This window comes from Theropithecus gelada, chromosome 19 (assembly GCF_003255815.1).
Source record: "Theropithecus gelada isolate Dixy chromosome 19, Tgel_1.0, whole genome shotgun sequence".
NCBI lineage: Eukaryota > Metazoa > Chordata > Mammalia > Primates > Cercopithecidae > Theropithecus > Theropithecus gelada.
In genome coordinates this window covers 30,480,037-30,492,576 of record NC_037687.1, presented here as the reverse complement: position 1 = coordinate 30,492,576, position 12,540 = coordinate 30,480,037, and the positions used below count along the sequence as shown (strand labels likewise).

The following is a 12,540-nucleotide window of genomic DNA, read 5'->3' as shown; positions in this document are numbered from 1 at the left end:
TTAGTTTAGCCTATTTTACTATAGGGTGTTAAATCGAACATACATATTGTCACTTGCTTTACATATTGTTATGTTTTATGTATTTTCCTATTTTCATTTTACACGGTGATCATGCAATCTTTTACCACATAAATGTATATATTTTGATGTAGGGAATATAAAAGTAATTGGGTATTGTTTTGTCTTTTCCTTATAATTTCCATATTGTATAGTATGAGATAAATGTTAATATTTTCTAAGTATTTTATACTTTAGATAATTACCTATTGATCCATAGGGAGCTCGTTTTGCCGCATGTGTGGGTTACATAATGTTTTCTCTTCACTTTTGCTTCGTCTCCACCCTGATTTCCCTCAACCCAACAGTGCTTGTTGTGGATATGGAATAGTAGTCATTCCAGTGAATGGGGAAAATTGAGGGGTTTATGTTACAAATCGGTTTGAACCCATGACATGGCCTTAAATTACACACAGCAGGTACTTACATATATATGAAATAATAATTTGCAAGTTAGATTTGGGGTGGGGAATGAAATTACAAAATGATAATAAAATAAAATATACTTTGGAATAATTTTAACAAATATGTGAAATGTACATAAGAAATAAGTAGAAAATTTCTGAAATACATGAACATACACATAAGAAGTTACAGCATGGACTTGGGTTAAAAAAATCAATATTATAAAAATCAATTGTTCATAAACTCATTTATAAATTTAATTTGGCCAAATATAGATACATTCAGTTAGGAATTATGGATATTATTGCAAGAATCTCATAGATGAAAACACAAATGAGAATAACCAAGAAAACTCTGGAAAAGAACAAAATGAGGGTAGCTACCCCTGCAAGACATGTTGGTTGATGGCCAGACTGATAGATGGGTGGAGCTCAAAACTCAGAAATAGACTGTAGTGCATAAGACACATTACAAAGTGACAAAATAGATTCTTTACAAAATATAGCACAATAAAACGCTGATTAAAAATAAAGCTATATGGCAAAAAAAAAAAAAAGTACAAGTTTTGATCAGGTTAATTCTGGCAGGTTGTGCTGGGCCTTCTGAGATTTCTGTGGACGGACAGCTCCCACTCCCACCCCGAGTTCCCTAATCTGTCCTTTTTGCTGAAGTCACTCCCCACTATCACTCGAATTGGAAGTAACATGTTTCCTCTGAATCCTTTTTCAAGAAACTCAGAATAAAGAAAGCCTATCTATACATGCTCCTCAAATGATTATTGTCAGCGCTTCTCTGGCAAGAAAGAGCCCAGACTGTCACGCCCACAGAAGCAGGATGTGCCATCACATAGGATACTTCTCCATGAGCTCTAACATGGTTTGCTCTGTGTCCCCACCCAAATCTCATGTCTAATTGTAATCCCCACGTATCAGGGGAGGGTCCCGGTGGCAGGTGATCGTATCATGGGGGCGGATTTCCCCCTTGCTGTTCTGCTGATAGTGAGTGCGTTCTCACGAGATCTGATTGTTTAAAAGCATGTGCTTTTCTTCACTCTCTCTGTCTCTGCTTTTCACGATGGTAAGACATACATTGCTTCCCCTTCTGCCATGATCGTAAGTTTCCTGAGGCCTCCCCATCTATGTGGAACTGTGAGTCACTTAAGTCTCTTTCCTGTACAAATTGCCCACTGAGATAGTTCTTTGTAGCAGTGGGAAAATGGACCAATAGAAGCCCAGAGTTTCATCTTCCACGTGTGATCAGAGCTTTCCCAGGCTCTGCATTGCTCTGCAGATCAGCCCTACCACAGAGGCTGAGCTGTGAGCGTCTGACTCCCGAAGTGGCTGCTGAACCTGTGTCCTGCTACTCTGCTCTCCTGCAGGGATCCTGCCCGCTCTAAATAGTCTCTTCCAGGGCTCTAGGATCTCTCCTGGATCCATCTACCTCCTGTAGATACACCTGTAGTACATCAGGCACAAGTTTTGATTCTCGCTAGGACTCCTGCCGTCTCCAACCACCTTCTCAAGATGTATGGTGTTGCCATCTGTTCTGAGAGACCCCATCTCAGGGAATCTCTCTGCACCGACATAATGAAATTAGTTCACTGGGAAAAGGAACAGAAAAGAATCAGGCTATGCTGGGGGCTGGGTCTACAGTTCCTTTACTTGATTTGTTTCTCTGATTTATCCAAATAGGAATAAACATACATTCGTCTCTATGTGGGACAAAAACAGGAGGAGACGCAGCTCACAGAGCAAGGAGGACAGGTGGGCACCGAAAGAGCACACTCCTCACTGTGTGAATCCCACGTCTACATCCCAGAAGGAGGGAACAGTCCCAAAGGACTCTTCTGGGTGACGTGGAGACCAAACGCACGGGAACCCCCAGCACCTGCCCTGCCATCTGGCTTAACCGTAACTAACACAGTCCTGGCACAACACGATTTCCAGCGAGACTCTTTCCGGGACTCACGGAGGTGATTACGGGAGACAAAAGGCAATGAATGTCCCTCCATTCTTCAGAGCTCGTAGGACCTAAGCTGATTGCTCTCCAGGTTTCAGGTTGTCACTCTCCCTCTCCCTCCACAGAGTCAGTCAGTCCCATTCTGGTACCTAGAATTTCACTTTTATTCTTATCATCCCCTACTGTCTCCAAGACACTTGTCCCTAAGAGCAAGGTGAAACAGGGATAAAGATTTTTGTATAAACCTTGATTGTAACTGACTTCGAGTTCCATAAACTTGCTTTTAGCTGGGCTGCCAGTCATCATGGGCAAAGTAGACTGGCCTGGGGCTGCTGTTCAGAGAAAGAATGACATATTGTGCCAAGGAATGGCCAGAGGGAGAAATCTCATACTTTGGAAATAGATTCATAGCCCCCAGTGATTTCATATGATCCTGGAGGCTGTCAAGAAGAGATCGTTTCTTTTGGAGACAGCCACATTCAGTCAACAAATTACCTAAACAACACTGATGGATTAAGAGGGGAAACAAGGAAGTAAAATCAGACAGTTGGCCCATTTTCAGTAGATTTGGTGATTAAAGTCTCAGTATGTCAGAGTGAAAATGGTCCCAAAAGTCTAAAAGCTGACAAGAATGAGTTTCAAGGGACAGGTGGTGTGGCTGGAGTCAGCTGGCGTGACGCTGACGGTGGCGACAGTGGTGAGACATGATTGAAACCTCCAGAAGTGGGTCAGAAGTCCAATGCGCTCGTTCTGCCGGGAATGGTCAGGGGCGTCCCCAACAGCGAGGTAAACAGATCGACTTTCCCCAAGAACCACAAGCCTGGCCTGCAGCGACAAGCTCTGCATGAGACACATTCAGGCTCCCTCCAGAGCTTGATTATGGGCAGGTGCCGCAGAACACAGTCCCTTCCATGGACTCCTAAATGACGCATGCGACTGTCAGATCAGCAGCTGAGACTGTTTCCAGTTTGCAGCCTCAAAGAGGGTGTGCTTCATCAGACAGTCTCTGGTTTGAACGGGGATGAATGAATGGGTAGAATGTGGGCAGTGGCCAAAACCCTGAGTTTTGACGATTTTTGTTTTTTTTTTGTAACCTCCATGTTCAAGCAATTCTCCCATCTCAGGCTCCGAAGTAGCTGGGATCACAGGTGCCTGCCACCACGTCCAGCTAATTTTTTGTATTTTTGGTATAGATGGCATTTCGCTACGTTGGCCAGGCTGGTCTCAAACTCCTGGCCTGAAGAGATCCGCCCACCTCAACCTCCCAAACGACTGGAATTACAGGCTGGAGCCCCCACGCCCGGCCCTGAGTCTGATCATTGAGCGGAGAGGCCGCCCCTGCTTCAGGTTCCACGTGGCTGGCACTGAGCCTGAACAGTCTCTGTTGTGGACACCGTGAGGAATCTACTACTCTGACCCACCAGTGAACGTGGACCAGACATTTAGGGGGTACGTGCTACATTTGGGACCCCATAATGCCACAGCTTTGCTTCCGACAGTGGAGAAGGACATAACATTTTCACCGACAATAGATCTTGATTTTTCCTTTAGCGCTCAGATGTTCCTGGACTGGTCCATTTTCCTTCTAGAATATACCATGTCTGTATAATAAGCAAGGCTTTCAGGGGTTTTTGTAGAGTTCCGTTTCAAAATTGGAATATCAAGTTGGGGAGCCTCAAGATGTCTGTGGGTCAGGATTTGGTGAGGACAAGAGCTCACTAGCAAGCTGACAGATAATGATCAAAATCAGTGTGACTATTATTGTGTCAGGGTAACTAGGACCCCACGGGCACCTCTAGGTGGAGGCTATCTCCCTTTTCCAGAGGCTGCAGATGACAAAATCATCAGCTACAACCGTTGTCCACCACTGGAATCACTGAGCAATGTAAGTCAGCTCACATAACTTCAATAACCCTTCCCCGGAAAACAGAAGGTTGCATTTCTTTGGGTTCTGTCAGTTACCTCTGCTGGCAGAGCGGGGATCACACCCCACACAGGAAGACTGAGAGCAACTCCTCTCACCTGCCGAGACACAGAACATAATCTGCATAGTGAGGATTTGGGACAACAGAGGCTAGAGGCACTCATAGGCATCCTAATGACTCGCCCCCAACTAGTGGCAAATGGCAGGAGAGTTAGTCTCACACGTCCCTGCCTGCACCCCACCCAGATTAATAATTTCCTCTGGTACATAGAGACAGGAAGCCCCAAAACACGCAACCCATCAATTCCTGCTGTTCATTCTGATGCAGAAACCGAACAGGACATTGAATTAGCACAAACCCTCTCTGTTGAGTTTGGTTCTTGTTTTTGTGTTTTGTATTTTTCTCTATGGAAACACAGACTAATAAGTATATGCTATACAATGGCATGGGTAAGGGACTGTGAGGGTCCAGCAGACCAGAGGAAGCTAGGATAGGAGTGTGTGAGTGTGTGTGTGTGTGTGTGTGTGTGTGTGTGTGGTAGGGGCCATGACAATGGGGAGGTGTGATTCTTTTTTAGCTTTTCAGAGCATGGTCGTGCGGCATTTCTTTTCTTTCTTTTTTTTTTTTTTTGAGATAGAGTCTTGATCTGTCATCAGGCTGGAGTGCAATGGCACCATCTTGGCTCACTGCAACCTCCACCTCCCAGGTTTAAGTGATTCTCCTGCCTCCACCTCCTGAGTAGCTGGGACTACAGGCGCCTGCCACCACACCCAGCTAATTTTTGTATTTTTAGTAGCAATGGGGTTTCACCATGTTGGCCGAGATGGTCTCAATCTCTTGACCTCATGACCCACCCACCTTAGCCTCCCAAAGTGCTGGGATTACAGGCATGAGCCACCACACCCGGCCTATGCTGCGTTCTTAGCATTGCACCATCCAGCATTTGGTGACTATTCAGGGTCAGAAGCTTGTCTCTTTCTGCCGGTTTGCAGCCACACTTCACCCCACCATCCGTAGCACCTTTTCCCACTCCTGCACCTACTGACTCTTCTTCCCGGAATCCACTTAGGTTGGTGACTTAAATCCTTGCATGCAACAGGACTAACAGTGTTTCAGGCCAGGTACGGTGGCTCCGTCTGTAATCCCAGCATTTTGGGAGGCCCAAGCGGACAGATCACTTAAGCCCAGGAGTTCGAGATCAGCCTGGGAAACATGGCACGAGGCTGAGACGGGAGGACTGCTGGAGCCCGGGTCAGGAAGGTTGCAATGAGCCAAGATGGCACCATTGCACTCCAACCTGGGCGACAGAGTGAGATTCCATCTAAAAACAAAAACGAAAACAAAACAAAACAAAAAAACGGAGTTTCAGTGTCTTCCTCCCAAAAACCTCTAAGCGGATTCCACTTTATCCACAGAGCTGCTGCAGTGCGGTGTGCGTGGAGGGAGGGATCGGGGGTACAGAAGGAAACAGTGACCCCTGCTGGCAAGCACAGCACTAACAGGCCTCGTTTCATTAGAGTTGACCACAGCCTGCTGACCACTGTCAGCTCAACCCCATGAACTCAGTGTCAGCTTCGGGGACTCCTTGTCCTTTCCTCCTCCTGCCAGGAGGAGAATGAGCCACAGATAAATCACATTCGGACAGCTCATTTCAATCCTCCCCCTCACACAACAGCCCCATTTAAGGGTTAGAGAGTGGAGGAATCTTACTCTCATTTCACTCCAGTTTGGGTGAGAGAATTTGCTGCTTGTTCCAGAGAGCCGTTTTCTGTCTGCTAACCACGCCGGTGAAGAATCTTTCTACCTTCCTCTTACACAAAGTCATACCTGTCTCAGCATCACCAGAACTATCAGAAATTGCAAAAGGTTTTATATTTTTACCTTACTTGCAAGTCAACAAGTAAGATTGTCAGTTTATGGATGTTGGCTGAGGGCATGTGATTTCTGGATATGAGAAAATATGTATTTTATTATTCATCAAGAAAATGGCAGCAAGAACTTCGCATCTGCACACATTTCCCCGTCTACTCCAAGGGACACAGGGATGAGGCATGTGTGCTTGTACACCGTTACTTTCTTATAACGTTTACGTTTCAGTGTCTTCCTCCCAAAAACCTCTAAGCTGATCCCACTTTTTCCACAGAGCTGCTCCAGTGTGGTGTGGGTGGAGGGAGGGATCAGGAGGTACAGAAGGAAACAGTGACCCCTGCTGGCCAGCACAGCACTAACAAGCCTCATTTCACAATCCTGTTTATGGGTCTACAGAGATCAACGAAGAAACATAAACATTGTACAAACATGTACAATTCACATGTTTCTGATAAGATCAGGGGGTTTCGTGGTGCTCAGCCAAGCAGAGCAAAGCTTGGATACACCGGAGTCTCCACTGATGAGAATAAAGGGGCTGACATTTGGGAAACTTGCATTGATCATTGCAGAGATGTTCACCACCAACTGACTGGGATTATTCAAAAGACCCAAACAAACTTGAAAGGTGAAGAGAGAGTGTAAAAGGACACAAAAGTGCTCACCAGGAGGATGGTTTTGGTAGCTCTGGACTCAGGGGAGGATGTGGGGGACCCACTGCTTGTGCCTGTGCGGGATGCAAACGATGGAGCTGCTGCCCCAGAGCACGAGCCCCAGACAGATCACATCAGGGAAGGACAGCAGTGCCGCGTGCAGCGACTCTCTGGTGTCCTGGTGATGAGCAGCAGAACAGTATCCCAGACCTTTGGTCTTTGTGGTATTTTTGCTACTCCACTTGCCAGTCACGTGCATGAGAACAATGCTATTCACCAGCATGTGTGGGAGCCAGCTGAGGAACACACAGGAGCCAGCGTGCTTGGGGGCTTTCCCTTCAAGCTCCGCCCACCTGAGCTCCCGCGGCTGACGGTGATGGCCTGGAAAACACTCAGGAGGCAGGTGCTGCCAGTGGACACTCCCCCGCCCACTCTGTGGACATAAAAAAGAAATTTACATCCAGAATAATTCAGGAAATGTCTAAACCCAAAAGCTGCCATTGTCTGTGGCACTCCTCTAGGGAGGAGGAATAAGGTGTTGGCTACAATTAGGTGTTTGATAATCAAATCTGTGGACCTTAACCTGCACCCAGTGATGGAAAAGAACAGATAATGGTAAATAAGAGAGAAATTCCCCAGGATTCTAACTGTAGTCTGCGATAAGAACATCATTCCCATTGCCCCATCCCAGCAGCCGTTCTGTCAGTTCCCACAGGCTGCTACTCACCTTCAGAGGCACAGGATCCTGCAGAGAATGTGATGCATGAGCGACATTTAAAAGGCAGCTGGTACTTGGTGGGAGCTGAGATGGGAGGATTCCTTGAGCCCAGGAGGTTGAGGCTGCAGTGAGCCAAGATCACGCCACTGCCCACCAGCCTGGATGACGAAGTGACACCCTGTTTCAAAATAAATAAGTAAATAAATAAATAATAAAGTCAGCTGAAATGCAATAGAAATACTTCATAAAGTTCCTTTCTATTATGAAGAGTTTGCCATCTTTGGATGTGTCCTCTTTTAAGTGTATTTGCAATGAATTGCTCTTTGCTATGAAGAACAGACATGTATTCACCTCCATAGTCTTCATAATCTATGAGCCAGGCACCACCATTATAAAGACCAAGAGGACTCAAGCACAGAGAGATGACATGATTTGTGTAAATTCACACCGTGTTTGGGGTGGAATGGGGACTGATCTTGTCTGGGCTGATTTCAGAGTGCGTTAACCACCATGCTCTACTGTCAAAGCCAGTTAGCGGAGTTCTTCCAATAACGAACATACATATTTAATTTCTATTTAATACCTTGTCTGTATAGTTTACGCAGGTGACATTTAATTTTATAATTTTGGTTTTGACCAGTTTCCATTGATGTGTACAATATTACCCCATAGACTGATAGCAATTATGAATAAATCTTTAAAGACCTTGATAAAATGTAGATCCACTGCTTGGAGTATAAAATTACAGGAATCTGCCTCATGACTAAATTAGATTTAAAAGATTGGCCCCATATCAGGACAGCTACAGAGAGACCCACTTCTTTTTATGCCAGGAAAGAAAGTACGATGGCACCTACCACAGGAATTAATGGACACTCTGATATCATGTCCTAACTACGTAAAGTGAAACACTAGAGGATCATAAAACAGAGTCGGGTAGAAATTAAATTATCATGATTTTCAGTTCATATACTCATCAATTAATGAGTACATACATTAACTAAAACAGTAAGTGTTGAGGCGAGTTTTGTAAAAGGTGTTAATATAGAGCATATATGGAAAATTAAATCTGTAAGGCATGGGATCTTGTGCATTTGATAAATTGAAATAGCAGATTTGGAGATTCGATTTCCTTCTTTTTTTTTTCTTTTTTAATCATTACTTGCTGCTTTGTCCTTTATTTTCATGATTATCATATTATCAAACTATTCAATAACTTGATTTTTTATAAACAGTATGTCCCAGAACACTCATAGAAATTACACAGGTCTAGGCTTCTCTTTTTTTTTTAAGCTCTCCGCCTCTCTCCCTGTATACCATGAACACAGTGCAAACGGGAGGGCCTTGCATGCTGGCTTCCCCCCATCTCAGGCTTGTCCCTTTCAGAATACTGAGGAGGAGATGCAGAAAGATGAGGAAATAATGCTGAGCTAACTCGAGAAGGGCCATTTTCTGTGTCACCTGGATACTCCAAATCACAGCTTAGTTTCCTTTTAGTTCATAAGGCTAGAGTTATTTGAGCCATCATGTTAATTGGGAATCCCCTGTGTCTCCACGGAAGAGTGGCCAGTTCCACCCAGTAGAACTTCCCGGGTACAAGAAGTTCTGCTCAGGGTCATCCACCTGAGATTCCACCTGATTTCCCTGGATTCTTGTAAACGGGCGGCCTTCGGCAAAGGAATCGTGCAGTTTCCCGGCAGCGAACATTCTGTGTCTCTCTCTAGGTGGCAGTCTGGCTCTTTTATTTTGAAACCAGTTATCAATTACAAACACGGGACAAGAGACTGTCCAGCCAGTTCTTCCCTGGTTGTAAAATCAGGATAAGGATTCTGTGCAAATGACTGCTGCAGTACAGTCAGCTTATCCTTGGTAAATTTATGCCATGGTTTTACACTGCCTCTTCCCTGTCTTCTTCTTCTTACTTCATTATGACTGTCAATGGGAGATCCATTGGAAGTTAAGATGAATCTCTAGTCCAGGTTCTGAGAGATAGAGTCAAGATTTCCTTTGTTTTTAAAAGACTTTGAAGTTCAGGGGTACATGAGCAGGTTTGTTACACAGGTAAACGTGTGTCATGGGAGTTTGTTGTACAGATCATTTCATCACCCAGGTATTAATTCTAGTACCCATTAGTCATATTTCCTGATCCTCTCCCTTCTTTCGCCCTGCACCCTCCAATAGGTCCCAGTGTGTGTTGTTCCCCTCTATGTATCTGTCTTCTCGTCATTTACGTCCCACTTACAAATGAGAACATGTGGCATTTGGGTTTGTGTTCCTGGGTTAGTTTGCTAAGGAAAATGACCTCCAGCTCCATCCATGTCCCTGCAAAGGACATGATCTCATTCTTTTTTTATGACTGCATAGTATTCCATGGTGTACAGGTACCACATTTTCTTTATCCAGTCCACCAGTGATGGACATTTTGGTTGACTTCATGTTTGCTATTGTCAATAGTGCTGCAATGAACATACACATGCATGTGTCTTTATAATAGAACAATTTATATTCCTTTAGGCATATATGCAGTAACGGGATTGCTGGGTTGAATGGTATAACTGTCTTTAGGTCTATTTTCTGGAAGACAGAGCAGCGACTTCCAAAATTTCTAATGTGAACTAATGGCTTCATGTTCTTCCTTTTACTTTTTTTTTTTTTTAATCTCTCAAAATCCTTCTTAGGTACGTTGCCTGATTCCATTTATCTGCATATAACCTAAACCATCAAAGGTCTGAATATTGTAAGGAAACCTACTTTGGGTGGAAAGATTTCTCTGGGATTCAGAGAATCCACTGAGACATACCAGGTGTGTGTTCAGTCCCTGACGTACCAGAGCTCAGTATTTCCTGCTTCCTTCTTGTGAGACCCTCTCTGCCTCCAGGAATCAAGGAGAAGACACTCCAAAATCCCTTTGGAGATGCTATCTAGGAATCAGTAAATGTTTTCTTGGTAATTACAAGGGGGAAAAAGTTTTAAAAAAAGAATAGCTTCCTAGGACTGCACTGTCATAGCTGTGACAGGTAAAATGATCATTGCAGTTGTGACAGCAGGTGAGGTCACAGAACCACAAGCCCATATCTAGCAGCCTGGCTGCTGCCCTCTCATATAATACTGACTGGCATGACCAGCACACTTTGAACTCACCATCCAGACAGAAGGATGGGTCACGTGAGTATTTTATATTTCAGTTTGACAGGTAGAGTCCGCAGTAGAAGGAGGTATATAAGAAGTCCAGATATGGCCAGGTGTGGTGGCTCACGCCTGTAATCCTAGCACTTTGGGAGGCCTAGGTAGGCAGATCACCTGAGGTCAGGAGTTCGAGAACAGCCTGGCCAAGATGATGAAATCCCGTCTCTACTAAAAATATAAAAATTAGTTGGGCGTGCTGGCATGTGCCTGTAATCCCAGCTACTTGGAAGGTTGAGAGAGGAGAATTGCTTGAACCCGGAAGGCAGAAGTTGCAGTGAGCCGAGATCGCAACACTGCTCCCCAGCCTGGGCTACAGAGCAAGACTTGGTCTCAAGAAAAAAAAAAAAAAATGAAATAAATAAATAAATAAAATCAATAAACTTGTGAGCACAACTGAATACCAAATTATATAGAAATTTCATAGAAACATATAGTTTACCAATATTGAAATACATATTACTATATAATTATATTGATGTTTAGTAATATAACTATGTTAAATATAGTATCGTCAATATAGTTCAGCAATATATAGGATACCAATTTCTCTTAACAGAAATATCCCAAATGGTAATAATTCTCTAGCTAGGTTGACAAATTACCTTCTCAGTGCAAAATTAGTTTACTGGTCCTATAATGATGTAGCCAGGTCTCCAACTCCTGGTGCTACTCCTGCGTTTATGCTGTTACCTGCCAAAAGGAAATTGGCTGGTAATTTAATGAAGGTTACCAGTCATTTGATTTTTTTTTTTTGAGACTGAGTCTGGCTCTTCAACCAGGCTGTAGTGTAGTGGCATGATCTTGGCTCACAGCATCCTCCACCTCTCGGGTTCAAGCGTTCCTCCTACGCCAGCCTCCTCAGTAGCTGATATTATAGGCACCCCCCACCATGCCTGGCTTCATTTGACTTTGAAAGAGAAAACCTGTGTGTAATCCCAGCATTTTGGGAGGCCAAGGCGGGCAGATCACTTGAGGTCAGGAGTTCAAGACTAGTCTGGCCGACATGGTGAAACCCCGTCTCTACTAAAAATACAAAAATTAGCTGGGAGTGGTGACGAGCGCCTGTAATCCCAGCTACTCTGGAGTCTGAGGGAGGAGAATCGCTTGAACCTGGAGGCGGATGTAGCAATGAGCAGAGATCGTGCCACCACACTCCAGCCTCGTTGACAGATCAAGACTCAGTCTCGAAAAAAAAAAAAAGAAGAAGAAGAAGAAGAAAAAGAAAATAAAGTTATCCTGGATTATCTGGGTGGGTCCTATGTGGCCTTGAAGCAGAAATGTATGTCAGAGAGATGCAGTAGAGGAGGAAGTTAGGACCCAGGAGCGCGAGGGTGATTTCACCTGCTGGATTTTGAATATATGGGGACCAGGAGAAAGAAATGAATTCTGACAACAATCTGAATGGGCTTAGAAGGAAATTCTGCCCCCATAGTCTCCAGAATAGAGCCCATGGCTCTGACTTTGATTTTGGCCTTGTGAGACCAGAGTACCCAGAAAAACCCGACACATTTCTCATCTATGAGCTGTGAGAAAATAAATGAGTGCTGTAGTAAATGGCTGGTAAACCGTGGCAATGCATAAATAGAAAATTAATACACACCTGAACAAATGTAACGATAAAACATTTAAACACTAAAATAAAAAGTAACCATTTATATTGACATAATAATTTTCATCAGTTTGAGGTGTATCCTTACGCCTACACAATTTCATAGAATATCTAAAACTGCATCTGAAATCACATACAAAATATATATGTATATACACACCA

General features: G+C 44.1%; 2 protein-coding genes across 2 annotated transcripts in view; both read right to left on the bottom strand.

Moving 5' to 3' along the window:
• LOC112612395 (zinc finger protein 813-like) overlaps positions 1-12,540 on the bottom strand; it is a 101,985-nt gene that overhangs the window by 72,905 nt on the left and 16,540 nt on the right.
• Positions 6,654-7,543, bottom strand: LOC112612767 (vomeronasal type-1 receptor 4). Its single transcript, XM_025367684.1, is given in 4 exon segments — positions 6,654-6,844; positions 6,847-6,914; positions 6,916-7,231; positions 7,234-7,543. Coding segments are annotated over 4 exon segments (885 nt in total).